General features: G+C 54.3%; 1 protein-coding gene across 1 annotated transcript in view; it reads left to right on the forward strand.

Moving 5' to 3' along the window:
- Positions 1-16,282, forward strand: part of LOC144677139 (AP-3 complex subunit beta-2-like) — a 37,520-nt gene extending 21,238 nt beyond the window's left edge. The window contains exons 3-9 of the mRNA XM_078537353.1: positions 2,891-2,965; positions 7,123-7,218; positions 8,223-8,383; positions 9,690-9,756; positions 11,339-11,521; positions 13,340-13,516; positions 16,169-16,282. Coding sequence (XP_078393479.1) covers positions 2,891-2,965; positions 7,123-7,218; positions 8,223-8,383; positions 9,690-9,756; positions 11,339-11,521; positions 13,340-13,516; positions 16,169-16,270 — 861 coding nt within the window. The 3' untranslated portion in view covers positions 16,271-16,282. The remainder of the gene's footprint in view (positions 1-2,890; positions 2,966-7,122; positions 7,219-8,222; positions 8,384-9,689; positions 9,757-11,338; positions 11,522-13,339; positions 13,517-16,168) is intronic.
- The last annotated feature ends 293 nt before the right edge of the window (positions 16,283-16,575 follow it).

Raw genomic sequence — 16,575 nt, forward strand, 5'->3', positions numbered from 1 at the left:
GTGGCCTATATCGTGTGAGATTGCAGTGGGGTGGAGTCTGCTCAGCAATGCCAGTATTAGCAACAGCTTTCAGGGCTGGAGAAGGAACAATGACCTGTTAAATATTTATCAGTGGTGTGGATAGCAGTTTGCCGGCCTGCATGCACTGAATTATTTACACCACATTATCCTGGCTTTTATTTATTAACTAGCCTCTGCCATGTTGAGAAAGATGAGCTCCTTCCTCTCCCAGTCTACAGCCCCCCCAATGTGAGACCTTCTTCGGGGCACAGTGTAGACTCTCGAAGACTTTCCCAGTGTTGACATCCAATTGGATTGAAAATTTAACCATGTTTAGTACAAATAACTTGTAGAATAAGATGAGTGAATGTGATATCAACAATTACTTTCTCTTGTAACTGGCACAAGTGATTTTCCTGAGTTTATAAATGGTTGGTTCTATTTGTTTCACTCTCTCTCTTTCTCTCTCTATCTCCTACCCTCTCTCTTCCCTTCTCTCTATTTTTTCCCTTCTCTCTATTTTTTACCCTCTCTCTTTCTTCCTCTATCTCCTACCCTTTCTCTCTCTCTCTCTCTTTCTTTCTCTCTCTATCTCCTACCTCTCTCTCTTTCTCTATCGCCTACTGTCTGTCTTTCTCCCTCTCTCTCTCTCCCTCTCTATCTCCTACCTCCCTCCCTCTCTATTTCATACCCTTTCTTTCTCTCTCTCTCACACTCTCTTGCGCTCTCTCCCTCTTTATCTCCTACTCTCACCGCAAAAGGAGAGGGCTGGAGGAGCTTAGAAGTAGGGAAGGATCATGGAGGGATGTGAAAACAAGGATGGCATGTGTTGCCAGGCCAGGAGCTAGTGTAGGTCAACGAGCTCAGAGGTGACTGGTGACTGGGGCTTCCTGTGAGTTAGGATACTGGAGTTTTGAGTGAGATGAAGTTGAAAGAAAGGAGAGCTGGATTGGATTAGTTGAGGGGTTACAAAAGCATGAATGAAGGTTTCAGTAGCAGATCAGTCGAGAAAGGGGCGGAGGTGAAGGTGGGTGACCTTGGTGATGGAGAGGAGGTGAAGGTGGGTGAAGGTGGGTGACCTTGGTGATGGAGAGGAGGTGAAGGTGGGTGAAGGTGGGTGACCTTGGTGATGGAGAGGAGGTGAAGGTGGGTGAAGGTGGGTGACCTTGGTGATGGAGAGGAGGTGAAGGTGGGTGAAGGTGGTTGATCTTGGTGATGGAGAGGAGGTGAAGGTGGGTGAAGGTGGGTGATCTTAGTGATGGAGAGGAGGTGAAGGTGGGTGACCTTGGTGATGGAGAGGAGGTGAAGGTGGGTGAAGGTGGGTGATCTTGGTGATGGAGAGGAGGTGAAGGTGGGTGAAGGTGGGTGATCTTGGTGATGGAGAGGAGGTGATGGTGGGTGAAGGTGGGTGAAGGTGGGTGACCTTGGTGATGGAGAGGAGGTGAAGGTGGGTGACCTTGGTGATGGAGAGGAGGTGAAGGTGGGTGATCTTGGTGATGGAGAGGAGGTGAAGGTGGGTGAAGGTGGGTGATCTTGGTGATGGAGAGGAGGTGATGGTGGGTGAAGGTGGGTGATCTTGGTGATGGAGAGGAGGTGAAGGTGGTGAAGGTGGTGAAGGTGGGTGAAGGTGGGTGATCTTGGTGATGGAGAGGAGGTGGAATCAGGGTTAAATAGGGACAAAATTGCGAAGTTCAGTGGGCAGGTGGGAGAAGGATGGAATCGGTACCAAGGATTGGAGTTTGTTGTGGGCACTTGTCAACCTCGCCCACATTTACAATGAGAATTGCCTGGGTGAGCTTGTGATGGTGTCATTATACCCTCCCACCAGCAGAGACAGTGCAGCAGGAGAATGTAACTATCGTGTGAGGGGTTTACAGAGACTTTTTTTATTATAGATGTGGCCATAGCAGTTTAAAATGGAAATATATTAAAATTATGACAGAACGTGTGAAATTAAAATGTGCAGTGAATTACATCTGTGCGCACTGGTTAGCTACTGTTCCTCTCATCTCCACCGAGAGGTTATATTTGGTCTTTAATCTCTGTAGTGCAGTGTTGCGGGACATCGATGAGAATTTGCAAGGGGATTGGCGTGCAAGAATAAAGAAGTCTTGTACAGGGTTTCGGTGAGGCTACACCTGGAATACTCTGTGCAGTTTTGGTCTGCACATTTAAGGAAGGATACACTTGCAGTGGAGACACTACAGCCAAGGTTCATTAGATTGGTCCCTGGGAGGAGAGGGTTGCCCTATGATGAGAGGCTGAGTAAATTGAGCCTATATTCACACTAGAGTTTAGAAGGATGAGGGGTGATCTCAGTGAAACATAGAAGATTCTGAACCAGTGTGCCCTGTTTGTGGAAAATTCACTAGGACCTGCACGTGGTAACTCACTCAGCTATTTGGCCAATTCATGCTGTGGGCGAATGAAGCAAACGATTAGTCCCTGATCTAAACGAGAGCCCAGCTGTAACCGATTGTTGGTACCAACGTGGATGAACAGAGCCCCATTGACCTGCAGAATGTTTCAGAGTCGCCCATTGCAGTCAGATAGAAATAGCCAACACTGGCGGACTATCAGGTGGTCTTCGGTGCCCCGGGTTGTGGATTTATGTCGCAGTTCCCTCTCGAGCACGCTTCTGCCCGCAGCCCCAACCCCCTTACCTCCCAGGTGTGCGGAGCGGAGATAAAGGTCTTTGAAGGTGTAACTAGCAGGATGGAAAAGGGGGAACCAGTAGATGTGGTGTACTTAGATTTCCAACCGTCATTTGGCGAGGTGCCACATAAAAGGTTACCAGTCCTCAGCCAGAAATTTGAACAGTTTGATCGAGAGTGTATAATAAATGCCACTATTTCTTCACACTGCATAAGAGACTAAATTTTGTTCGCAGATGATCGCCAGAGGGAAAAACGCCTCCGAACTTTTCCCTGCCGTGGTGAAGAATGTTGCCTGCAAAAACATTGAGGTAAGCAAAGCTTCTCATCTCCCTTGTGAATAGGGTGGGTCTCCTAAGGCCCACCACAGGGTTATAGCAGTGTGGCGGTTATGTTACAGGAGTAACAATTCGGTGAGTATAGGATCAAATCCCCCCACCCCTAGTAGTTTGAGGATTTTGAATCCAGTTTAAAAATATGAATCTCGTGTCAGTAAATGGGACCATGAAACTGTTGGACTGACATGAAAAACCCAACTGGTTCACTCAAGCCCTTTAGAGAAAGAAATCTGTCACCTTCATCCGGTTTAGTCTAGCTCCAGATTTTGAGGGGAGTCTAAGCATTGTAGAGAGGGAGAAGCTGTTCCTGCTGGCGGAAGGATCGAGAACCAGAGGGCACCGATTTAAACCGATTGGCAAAAGAACCAAGGAGGACAAGAGAAAAAGTTTTTAATGCAGTGAGTGGCTAGAATCTGGTTTGCGAGTGTGATAGAGGGAGATTCAATTGTGGCTTTCAACAGGAAACTGGGTAATTATCTCAAGAGAAAATATTTGCAAGGTGACAGGGAAGAGGCAGGGGGAGCGGAACTAGGCAAGTTGCCCTTGCAGAGAACCTGTATGGACACAATGGGCCGAATGGCCTCCTTCTGTGCTGTAACCATTCTATGCTTCTTTATGTGACTCCAGTCCCGAGCCAATATGGTTGACTCTTAACTGCTGACAGGAGTGTTTAAGCAAGTCGCTCTGTTGCATCAAACAGTCCGAAGGCCCATCATCACCATCTCAGGGCAGCAAGCGATGGGCAATGTGTGCCCACGATGCTTCCATCCTGAGAACGATGCACCCAAGGAGGGGTAGCATCACATAATCGCACTATTGCCTCCATCATTTTGCACCGTGTCTGTCAGGGTAAAACATTCACCACCACCTGCTCCTCTGCCCCCGCTATTTACATACCAACGTATGAATTCGGAGCAGGAGGAGGTCACTCGGCCCCTCAAACCTGCTCTGCCATTCAGTAAGATCATGGCTGACCTGATTGTAGCCTCTAGCCTACCCCTGATGCCCTTTCACCGCTCCCCCCCTTGTCAATCAAGAATCTATCTAGCTCTGCCTTAAAAATATTCAAAGACTCTGCTTCCACTGCCTTTTGAGGAAGAGAGTTCCAAAGACTCACAACCCTCTGAGAGAAAACATTTCTCCTCATCTGTCTTAAATGGGCGACCCCTTATTTTAAACAGTGACCCCTAGTTCTAGATTCTCCCACAAGAGGAAACATTCTCTCCACATCCACCCTGTCAAGACCCCTCAGGATCTTGTATGTTTTGATTAAGTGAACTTTTATTCTTCTAAGCTCCAGTGGATACAAGCCTAACCTGTCCAACCTTTCCTCATAAGACCCATTCCTGGTATTAGTCCAGTAAACCATCTCTGAACTGCTTCTAAAGCGTTTACATCTTTCCTTAAATAAGGAGACCAGTACTGTACACAATACTCCAGATTTAGTCTCACCAATGCCCTGTACAACTGAAGCATAACCTCCCTACTCCTGTATTCAATCCCCCTCACAATAAATGATAACATTCTATTCACTTTCCTAATTCTTGCTGTACCTGCATACTAACCTTTTGTGATTCAGGCACTAGGACACCCAGATCCCTCTGAGTCTCAGAGCTCTGCAATCTCTCACCATTTAGATAACAAGCTGCTTTTTAATTCTTCCTGCCAAAATGAAGGATTTCACATTTGCCCACATTATACTCCATTTGTCAGGTCTTTGCCCACTCACTTTATTTATGTCACTTTGTGTAGCCTCCTTACATCCTCTTCACTACTTTCCTACCTATCTTTGTGTCATCAGCAAATTTAGCCACCATTCCCTCGGTCCCTTCATCCAAGTTATTTATATAAACTATAAACAGTTGAGGCCCCAGCACTGATCCCTGTGGGACACCACTCATCACATCCTGCCAACCAGAAAAAGACCCATTTATGCCAACTCTCTGCTTCCTTTTATGGCTACCCTCTGATTCCTGTTAGCTAGTCAATCTTCTATCCATGTCAGTGTGTTACCCCCTACACCATGAGCTTTTATTTTCCGCAAATAACCTTCGATATGGCACCTTATCAAGTGCTCCTTCGTCACCAAACTTGGGGACTGAGCCCGAATCTCAACAAAACCACAAGCTTCACTTCACAGCAACCGGCCGGATTTGGAACTGACCAAGGGGGGACGGTGCTGACCGAGGGGTGGGGGGGGCGCGGTGCTGACGGAGGGGGGGGCGCGGTGCTGACCGAGGGGGGGGCGGTGCTGACCGAGGGGGGGGCGGTGCTGACCGAGGGGGGGGGTGCGGTGCTGACCGAGGGGGGGGGGCGGTGCTGACCGAGGGGGGGTGGGGGTGCTGACCGAGGGGGGGGGGCAGTGCTGACCGAGGGGAGGGGTGGTGCTAACCGAGGGGGGGCGGTGCTGACCGAGGGGGGGGGGCGGTGCTGACCGAGGGGGGGTGGGGGTGCTGACCGAGGGGGGAGGGCGGTGCTGACCGAGGGGAGGGGTGGTGCTAACCGAGGGGGGGGCGGTGCTGACCGAGGGGGGGGGGGGCGGTGCTGACCGAGGGGGGGTGGGGGTGCTGACCGAGGGGGGAGGGCGGTGCTGACCGAGGGGGGAGGGCGGTGCTGACCGAGGGGAGGGGTGGTGCTAACCGAGGGGAGGGGTGGTGCTGACTGAGGTGGGGGGGGGGTGCTGACCGAGGGGAGGGGTGGTGCTGACCAAGGGGGGAGGGGGTGGTGCTAACCGAGGGGGGGGGGGGCGGTGCTGACCGAGGGGGGGTGGGGGTGGTGCTAACCGAGGGGGGGCGGTGCTGACTGAGGTGGGGGGGGTGCTGACCAAGGGGGGAGGGCGGTGCTGACCAAGGGGGGAGGGCGGTGCTGACCGAGGGGAGGGGTGGTGCTAACCGAGGGGGGGAGGGCAGTGCTGACTGGTGAAGGGTTTTGACCAGCCGGGGAAGATGTTGACCAGGGGAGTGATGCTGACTAAGGCCCTGCGGCTGGGAATATAAATCGCTGGTTCGATAATCAGTTGCCCCTGCGGAGGAGCAGCTGCTCCCAGAGAGTTCAGGACCGGGAACTCCGAGTCCGTGATTTCCATCGAGGTTCCCCCCCCGCCCACTTCCCCACCCAGGCAATGAGGGAGGGTCTCTGTGGGCCTGGCTGGAGCACTGGTCCAGGGCCCACTGCTGGGCAGCCACCTCCGGGCAGCTAAAATGGCCCCTACTTCCGGCCAGGACCTGGAGGCCAACTGAGCGACCCCAGTCCACCCTCTTTAATCGGCCTCAGTTGGGATCTTCGTGAGCGGTGTCGGTAAGTGGCTAGCCCTGGGGTTTCCCCTCATCACTGCTCCACAGAATGACCTGGGGGAAGGATGAAGCTGAGACACCAGCACCCTGGCCAAGGGGGCTGTCTTTTAGCTCATTCCCGGCCCTGGCAAAGGAGAAAGATTCAGCCCTCTGGCTCCCACATACGCTGGGTGCTGCTCGAAACCTTCAAGACTGTGCTCAAGTTATTCAGTTAGGATGTCCGGGGACATGGGGAGAAGTCAGGGAGAATGGCGTTAAGGTACAGATTAGCCATGAGACTTGATGGGCTGAATGGCCTCCTCCTGTTCCTATGTTGCATCATGTTTGGTCGGGGTATTGAATTTACCGAATCCAGCAACATGTGAGCAGATTGTCGTATAAATCTCATCGAGTGCGGGAACCAGCTCACCACCCCCCACCCAAAGACCTGCTCTGGGCCTCCTCCACATGTCCCCAGCCCCACACTCTGGGGTTGACTGATTCCTCTCTGAAAGCAACACTTGCCGCGGGATGAACTTGAGTGTGGGAGCGCCATTGTTACAAACACTGCCGCAGCTCGAGAAGCTCGGGGTAACCAGAGATGGAGAAATCTTGGACATTGCCAGCGATTCATGTCCTAAGAGCAAATTAAGCAAAAATGAAAGCCCTTGGTCATTTCATTAAATCTAAATTTGAGGTGTCACCACTAATTCTGAGGGTCCAACGGCCAACCAGGTGCAGGGTTAAAGCTTGGGGGGCTGAATTAAAACTACGTTGTACTTAGGATTTCAATTGACAGCCAAGAAATGCTTCCTCGAGTTCAATATCTGGTCTTTGCTCCTCTCTCTGTCTTTGCAGGTGAAGAAATTGGTTTATGTTTATCTGGTTCGATATGCAGAGGAGCAGCAGGATTTGGCTTTACTTTCCATTAGCACCTTCCAGAGAGGATTAAAGGTCATTATTGCCATTATTGGTTCGAGTGATTTATTATCGGATGCTGCTGAGAGACTCTGTCTCTCTTTTGTCTTGTAGTTAACCAGGGTTATTTCTATCGATTTACTCAATGCACTAATGGTCCAGGTAAGATTTATTAGAATAACAGAATCTACTCGCTCTGGAGGGGAGTATTGACTCAAGAGTAATCATTGCGTTGTTAATGTGTTACATGCTTTATAGGTAAACTGGTTCGAACCAATTATCTCCCCTCTCCTGCAGCTAAATTGAATGCGTCTCTCTTTGACCTTTGTCCTAGTCTTAAAGGGAAGTGTCTCTGCTTCATTTCAATGAAAGTGGCTGAATCAATCTCCAAAATGGGAGGACTACAGCATGAAAGGAGCAGTTGGTATAAAGAAGTCAGGCTGCATCAGAAGTAACTGTGTTAATGTTTTGAGTCCGTACGACTCTTCTGGCCATGTAGATAGAGAGCGGGTAGACAGAGAGAAGCTATCCCACTCTGGTTGGGGGTGGGATGGAGTGTGAGGGGGTAACCTTAACATTGGAGCCTGGCTGTTCAGCGGTGATGAAGGAAGGGACGTAGAAACCTGGATCTCCCTTCTCCCCCCTCCTCCCCCCACTCAACAAACAGCTGCTGAGACTTGGGGTCAATTGAGTTTGTGGCATGGGTTGAAAATGGTCATTTTTAATGTTTCCAATGTGCAGTTGGATTGAATGCTGAGCTGCCCATGTCTTAATGGATCAGGGGGTAAGTCAGATGGTACGGTATTGGGTGAGCGAGTTGGTACAGCGGGAGACGGGAAACGCAGATATGGAAGTTGACCTCATCCCTTTGACCAATGGCCAATCCAGGATAGTGTTTGAGTTCAGAAGAGGGAGGAGTGTGGGTGGATCACTGGGGAACACCAGAGGTGACCTTCGACCAAGAACCGAGTGGCGACACAGAACCTGTCTCCGAGGGTTGGTGTTTGGCTGAGCTCTGGCCTCTCTCCTTGTGTTTCCAGGACCCGAACCAGCTGATCAGAGCCAGTGCTCTCCGTGTGCTGTCCAGTATCCGCGTCACCATCATCGTCCCCATTATGATGCTGGCGATTAAAGAGGCTGCGTCCGACATGTCGCCTTACGTCAGGAAGACAGCGGCACACGCCATCCCGAAACTCTACAGGTAAAACCCTCCCCCCCCAGACTCACCCAACCCCTCCCCACCGCAGACTCCCCCTCCCCCCCGCAGACTCCCCCTCCCCCCGCGGACTCCCCCTCCCCTCCCCCCCGCGGAGTCCCCCTCCCCCTCCCCCCGCGGACTCCCCCTCTCCCTCCCCCCCGCAGACTCCCCCTCCCCCCGCGGACTCCCCCTCCCCTCCCCCCCGCGGACTCCCCCTCCCCCCGCGGACTCCCCCTCCCCCCCGCAGACTCCCCCTCCCCCTCCCCCCACGGACTCCCCCTCCCTCCGCGGACTCCCCCTCCCCTCCCCCCCGCGGAGTCCCCCTCCCCCCGCGGACTCCCCCTCTCCCTCCCCCCCGCAGACTCCCCCTCCCCACGCGGACTCCCCCTCCTCGAGAAGCTGAGAACGTTCATCGTGTTTTTTTTTGTTTTGCGAAGCTTTTCGATAGAAATGAAAACCCATGAAGCGCTTTAAATCTCAGAGCCCCGACTCCACTAACAACCGAGAGAAACTCAGTCCTGAAGGAACAGGCCCTGTTTTAAACTGCGCTGATTGGAATCACAGAATCACACAGTGCAGAAGAGGCCCTTCGGCCCATCGAGTCTGCACCGACACCTAAGAAACACCTGACCTACCTACCGAATCCCATTTACCAGCACTTGGCCCATAGCCTTGAATGTTATGACGTGCCAAGTGCTCATCCAGGTACTTTTTAAAGGATGTGAGGCAACCCGCCTCCACCACCCTCCCAGGCAGCGCATTCCAGACCCTCACCACCCTCTGGGTGAAAAAAGTTTTAACCACAATCCCGTTCCTCTCGGGCGATCTTTTCTGCCGACACTTCATTTATCACCGGATCCATTGAGTTCAGCTTCCTGAAAAGGATCCAGTGAGATCCGAATGGACGATCACTGGGTTTGTCACCCAGTCCTGTGCCAGAGCCACAACGCTAACATCGCCCAGGTCTAGCTGCGGTCCGCGGGGGGAGGGGGGGGTCCTTGTCGGTCAGACTGACCCGAGCACACACCGGGAGTGGGGAGCTTCACTTGGCAGCAGCGAGTTTCAGGAACCAGTGGACGTGCAGCCCAGGATGTGCCCAAGCCTGTGGCACTAGGCCGGATGCTACGCTGGCACGAGAGTTACTCCCACCCCCCTCATTCCTGCTCACAAAGACCTTCCTGTTTGGCCTCTTTGTTTCGGGTGGTGGTCCAGTTGAGCAGAGACTGTGACCCGGGATTATCTCTGCTCTGTATCTGGCCGGCCGTGACTTCTTGCTCCTCTCTCTCTCTCTCTCTCTCTCTCGTTTCAGTTTGGACCAAGATCAGAAAGACCAGTTGATCGAGGTGATTGAGAAGCTGCTGGCTGACAAAACAACGGTAAGGAGCGCTGAGCAACCCAGAACCCTGTGGGGAAACGGTATCAGCCAGACCATCGAGGTGGGTCTGGAGTCACATATAGACCTGACCGTTGATATTTGGGTACTCTGAGCTTTAACCTGCAAAGCGAAAACTGTCAACCCCAAACTTAACAACACCCGTTCTTCCAACAGAATATAAACCTTCGTATTCTCCTGTAACATTCACTTTGTCTGGAGCTACTACCCCTGGAACATTCACTGCTCTTGAAATAAAGTTAATGCAGATTTGGTTTCACTAGGCTGATTCCTACAAGGGGGCATAAGTTCAAGGTGAGGGGCAGGAGGTTTAGGGGGGATGTGAGGAAAAACTTTTTCACCCAGAGGGTGGTGAGGGTCTGGAATGCGCTGCCTGGGAGGGTGGTGGAGGTGGGTTGCCTCACATCCTTTAAAAAGTACCTGGATGAGCACTTGGCACGTCATAACATTCAAGGCTATGGGCCAAGTGCTGGTAAATGGGATTAGGTAGGTAGGTCAGGTGTTTCTCACGTGTTGGTGCAGACTCGATGGGCCGAAGGGCCTCTTCTGCACTGTGTGATTCTGTGATTCCCTGGATTGGAAAGGTTGTCTTATGAGGAAAGATTGAGCAGGTTGGGTCTGTACCCATTGGAGTTGAGAAGAATGAGAGGTGATCTTATTGAAACAGATAAGATCCTGGGGGGGGGGCTTGACAGGGTGGATGCTGGGAGGATGTTTCCTCACCCCTTCCACCGTGGGGGAATCTAGAATTCAGGGGGGCCCGGTTTCTGAATAGGGGGTCTCTCATTTAAGATGGAAGCGAAGGATCTTCTCGCTGAGGGGAGTGAACCTGTGAAATTTTCTACCCAGAGAGCAGTGGAGGCTCGATCATTGACCATATCCAAAGCTGAGATTTTGATTGACAGGGGGAGGCGAGGGTTATGGGGGACAGGCAAGGAGGCGGGGCTAAGGCCAAAATCAGACCCGCCATGATCTTATTGAATGCCGGAGCAAACTCGAGGGGCCGAATGGCCTACTCCTCCTAATTTGTTACGTTCTTCTTAATCTACTATCTGCCCTTATAGCACAGCGCTATCGTCCTCTCAGTGCACGTGGCTGTGTTACTGAGCTAGTAACCCGGAGAACTCCAACTAGTAACCCGGAGAACTCCAACTAGTAACCCGGGGAACCCCAGCTCCGCTCCTGCTTCGTTGAGAGTTTGAATCCAGCTGTAAAACCGAATTCTGGAAATAAAAGGTGGGACTCAGTGAGAAGTGCACAGGAAGCTGCCGTTAAAAGCTCCAAGCGGCCCCGCAATGTCCTTCAGGACAGGAAACTCGCCATCCTCGCGCGGCCTGGTCCGTACGTGACTCCCGGCCCGCCACGATGGTCGGCACGGTAACCGTCCGCGGCGCGACCTCAGCAAGCTCCCCCGGGCGAATCACGGTGCAACCAAGGGATGGGGTATAAATGCCAGCCTTGCTCGCGATGCCCACGTTGTGTAAGGGTGAACATCGCTTGCTCACGCGATGTGTCTCTCCCGTCTGTCTGTCTGTCTGTCTGTCTGTCTGTCTGTCTGTACACAGTTGGTCGCAGGGAGTGTGGTGATGGCCTTTGAAGAGGTTTGCCCCGAGAGGATCAACCTGATTCACAAGAACTATCGCAAGCTCTGTAACCTCCTGATTGATGTGGAGGAGTGGGGCCAGGTTGTGATCATCAACATGCTGACTCGCTACGCACGCACCCAGTTCCTCAACCCCAACCAGAACGTAAGTGTACCCGCTCCCCACTGTCCATGCACCCCACCCCACACACCCCTCCCCCCACCCCACCCTCCCCCTCCCCAATGCAAACCCCTCCTAGTACACCTTCCTCATGCTTCACAGAGGTATTACCATTCATTCATGGGACATGGGCGTCGCTGGCTAGGCCAGCATTTATTGCCCATCCCTAGTTGCCCTTTGAGAAGGTGGTGGTGAGCTGCCTTCTCGAACCGCTGCAGCCCATGTGGTGTAGGTACAGCCACGGCGCTGTTAGGAAGGGAGTTCCAGGATTTTGACCCAGTGACAGTGAAGGAACGGCCGATATATTTCCAAGTCAGGATGGTAAGGGTCTTGGAGGGGAACTTGCAGGTGGTGGTGTTCCCCATGCTGCCCTTGTCCTTCTGGGTGGTTGGGGTTGTGGGTTTGGAAGGTTTTGGGGAGAGCAGTCTATGGCAACTGCCCGCCAACCGAAATTCCACGTGAGTGCGGGATAATGTTGGGACCCTTGACCGACACCATCCCACGCTCTCTCACGCTCGAGCGGGTTGGGCGTGTGCCCGTGTGCCAAGCTAAAAATTCTGCCCACTGAAGTGCCAGGCAGATCCATGTCTTTCATTACAGCGCGTCGCACTCTGAGCTGCTTCCACCACCACTGACACGCACAGGTTATATTTACAGTTTATGTTGCACACAAACCCTGAAGGGGTTTACCCAGTTTCCAGTTCCTCGGTGCACTATGACAAGGCCTTAAACCTTTTCCCGTGGAGTTTTTTTTAACAGCGGCTGCCCCGAGCTTTAGTGCGTCCCTCAGCACGTAGTCCCGGACCCTGGAACGTGCCCGTCTGCAACACTCGGTCAAGGACAACTCTTTGCGCTGGAAGACCAGCAAGTTTAGTGAGCGTCTCTCACTGAGTTGATGGCTCCCCCACAGTCAAGTTGATGTTTATCTCGGTGTACTTCCCTGTGATACACAGAGTCCTGCAGCTCGGGATGAACCTCAATGAAAACCCCTTTCCAGAATGTGGAGGGGGGGGAAGGGTGAGACTCCGGGTGTTCAGGAAGCACCTGACCCCCCCCCCACCACCCCCCCGCCCGCCAAGTTGAAGGTTCTGGTGGAGAGGCATTCAGCCAGATGACAGTCTGCTCAGGGAACCACCCGACAGGACCCACCCCCTCCTACTCCCGCAGGGCCCTGTGGATGTCCCATGCGGACCACCGCCCGATGGACTTGTGGTCAGAGGTGTTTTTCTGGAGAAACCTTTCCGGGAGGGATGGGTCCAGTTAAATGGAGTGATCCACGGCCACGAGACCAGACCCACCCTTCATAACGCTGGGCAAATCTAGAACCTCAACATTATTGATTTTAAGCACCTCACCGTTGGCAGCCATGCCTTCAGCTTTTGGGCTGTAAGCTCTGGAACTCCCTCCCTAGTTGTCTCTGCCTCTCTCCCTCTCTATCCACCTTTAAGACGCTCATTCAAACCTACCTCTCCACCAAGCTTTTGGTCATCAGTCCTAACATCTCCTACCGTGGCTCACTGTCATATTTGGTTTTATAGCACCCCTGTGAAGTGCCTTGGGAAGCTGTACTACCTTAAAGACGCTATATAAATTCAGGTTGTTGTTGTAGCCGCGATGATCCCTGTATCATGGGGTGTGGGGAAGCTCGGTGGGCCAACAAGTCTTTTATAAATCATTGCCTAATGCTCCAGTTCTTTGCGAAGCTGCCCTGTATAATCCCATCGAGTTTACCACACGGTTTTCCCATGTGTAACGTTCCCTCTCCGGTAATAATGCCGTTTGTTCCCTGGTCACCGCGGGCAGGAGTCTCTCACGGAGGAAAACCCGGAAAAGGCTTTCTACGGATCTGATGAGGAGGAATCCAAGCAGGATGAGACGGACACGGCGGCGCTACCGAAACGGAAACCGTACGTGATGGACCCTGACCATCGCCTGCTGCTCCGCAACACTAAACCCCTTCTCCAGAGCAGGAACGCTGCGGTAAGCTGTAACCCCCTGCTGACCGCTCCCCGTATCGGAGCTGTGACCCCCTGCTGACCGCTCCCCGTATCGGAGCTGTGACCCCCCTGCTGACCGCTCCCCGTATCGGAGCTGTAACCCCCTGCTGACCGCTCCCCGTATCGGAGCTGTGACCCCCTGCTGACCGCTCCCCGTATCGGAGCTGTGACCCCTGCTGACCGCTCCCCGTATCGGAGCTGTGACCCCCTGCTGACCGCTCCCCGTATCGGAGCTGTGACCCCTGCTGACCGCTCCCCGTATCGGAGCTGTGACCCCCTGCTGACCGCTCCCCGTATCGGAGCTGTGACCCCTGCTGACCGCTCCCCGTATCGGAGCTGTGACCCCCCTGCTGACCGCTCCCCGTATCAGAGCTGTGACCCCTGCTGACCGCTCCCCGTATCGGAGCTGTGACCCCTGCTGACCGCTCCCCGTATCGGAGCTGTGACCCCTGCTGACCGCTCCCCGTATCGGAGCTGTGACCCCTGCTGACCGCTCCCCGTATCGGAGCTGTGACCCCCTGCTGACCGCTCCCCGTATCGGAGCTGTGACCCCTGCTGACCGCTCCCCGTATCGGAACTGTGACCCCTGCTGACCACTCCCTGTATCGGAGCTGTGACCCCCTGCTGACCACTCCCCGTATCGGAGCTGTGACCCCTGCTGACCACTCCCCGTATCGGAGCTGTGACCCCTGCTGACCGCTCCCTGTATCGGAGCTGTGACCCCTGCTGACCGCTCCCCGTATCGGAGCTGTGACCCCCCTGCTGACCACTCCCTGTATCGGAGCTGTGACCCCTGCTGACCGCTCCCTGTATCGGAGCTGTGACCCCTGCTGACCGCTCCCCGTATCGGAGGGCTGGAAATGCGCCTTTAACCTGGACTGGAGCCAGGACCCTGCAAACCCAGCACGGGACAGACAGAAATACAACGCAACATTCCCGACACTTTTCTGGGACTTTGGAGACTCTCGGTCTATCCGCGTTAGCACACAGGCTGCTGCCATTGTCTCCCAGTGTAAACACCTTGCACCTTCTTCCCAGTCGGACAATCTGCTTCCCCACCCCCCCACCCATTTTAATCTCTAACAATCAAACCACCCAGGCCTGTTGTCAGGCAGACCAGAACAGGTCATGTAACCCCCCCCACCCCCACCCCATTCATCTTACCTTAAATTAAAGACACAGTCCCCAAAGCATAACAATCTTATAACCCTCACAATTGTAACAGCTCTGCCTCGGAGTCAGAAGGTTGTGGGTTCAAGTCTCACTCCAGAGAGTTGAGCAGAAATTCTGAGTTGACCCTCTGGTGCGTAACTGAGTCAGAGTCCGGCTGAGGTGCGTCCTGGTCAATAATTATCCCTCAAGCAGCATCAGTTTATATGTTCATTATCTCGTTGCTGCTTGTGGGAGCTTGCTGTGTGCAAATTGGCTACCGTGCTTCCTACATTACAGCAGTGACTAGACTTCACTAGACTAGACTTCCATTGGCTGTGAAGCAGATTGGGTCATCCTGAGGTCATGAGAGACGCTAGAGATATATATTTATTTCCTCCCTCCCTCCCTCCCTCACCATCCCAATCTGAAACAACCCCGGGTCCAGGTAACCATGGCGATGGATGTGTCCACTTCGTGAGGGAGTTTAGGGGGGGGGGTGGGTCCTAGTTGCAACGCATCTTAACAGTGGAGATGTCTTACTGGGGGAAGGCAGGGGATCCATTACCTTGTGGATCCCTCAGTGACTGGGAGAGGAGGGGGATCCATTATCCAGTGGATTCCCCAGTGACTGAGTGAGGAGGGGTGGGGGGAAACGTTATCCACTGGATCCCTCAGTGACTGGATGAGGAGGGGAGATCAATTACCCACTGGATCCCTCAGTGGCTGGGGTTGGGGGTGGGTGGGGTGGGGGGAGGTTCCCTCACGGTCGTGTGGGGGGGTTGGGGGTGGGTGGGGCGGGGGGAGGGTCCCTCACGGTCATGTGGGGGGGTCGGGGGTGGGTGGGGCGGGGGGAGGTTCCCTCACGGTCGTGTGGGGGGGTCGGGGGTGGGTGGGGCGGGGGGAGGTTCCCTCACGGTCGTGTGGGGGGGTCGGGGGTGGGTGGGGCGGGGGGAGGTTCCCTCACGGTCGTGTGGGGGGGTCGGGGGTGGGTGGGGCGGTGGGGGGAGGTTCCCTCACGGTCGTGGGGGGGGTCGGGTGTCGGGGGTGGGTGGGGTGGGGGGAGGTTCCCTCACGGTCGTGTGGGGGGGTCGGGGGTGGGTGGGGTGGGGGGGAGGTGCCCATACGGTTGTGGGGGTGGGTCGGGGGTGGGTGGGGTGGGGGGAGGTTCCCTCACAGTCGTGGGGGGGTCGGGGGTGGGTGGGGTGGGGGGGAGGTGCCCTCACGGTTGTGGGGGTGGGTCGGGGGTGGGTGGGGCGGGGGGAGGTTCCCTCACGGCTGTGGGAGGGGGTCGGGGGTGGGTGGGGTGGGGGGAGTGGTCTGTATTGAAGTGGAGGGAATGGGGATCAGGCCTGTTGGGGTCAGTAAGGCAGCGATTGCGACGGGATAATGAATAAATCGCCATCAACAACACCTTTCACCTTTGTAGCTGCGAGGGTTCCCTCACTCGATGCTGAGCTCTCCGTTTGTGACCTTTCCCCCTCAGGTGGTGATGGCCGTAGCACAGCTTTACTTCCATCTGGCCCCTAAAGCGGAGGTCGGCGTTATAGCCAAGGCTCTCGTTCGCCTGCTCCGCAGTCACAGGTAAGCAGCAGCTCCCCTTTTTCTACCTTCCACTCACCGGGAGTGGGGAGCGAGACCCCAACCACCATCTGCACATTTTCAAGGCTGAGCAATGGGGGGAAGGGTTGGGGCTGGTGGAGGGAAAATGAATGGGGCACGCACAGTCACTCCTGGTTGACCAGCTCCCAGAATGTTAAAGATGGAGCGGGGGTGACCGGTCAGTGACAGACGCAGCAAAGCTCCCCGAGTCTCGCTTGCGATGGGGGAGAGTGCGAGGGGTGTGAGGCAGGGCGAAGGTGGGTCAATACTTCACTCAATGCTCGGATCGCA

This window comes from Cetorhinus maximus, unplaced genomic scaffold (assembly GCF_964194155.1).
Source record: "Cetorhinus maximus unplaced genomic scaffold, sCetMax3.hap1.1 HAP1_SCAFFOLD_2241, whole genome shotgun sequence".
NCBI lineage: Eukaryota > Metazoa > Chordata > Chondrichthyes > Lamniformes > Cetorhinidae > Cetorhinus > Cetorhinus maximus.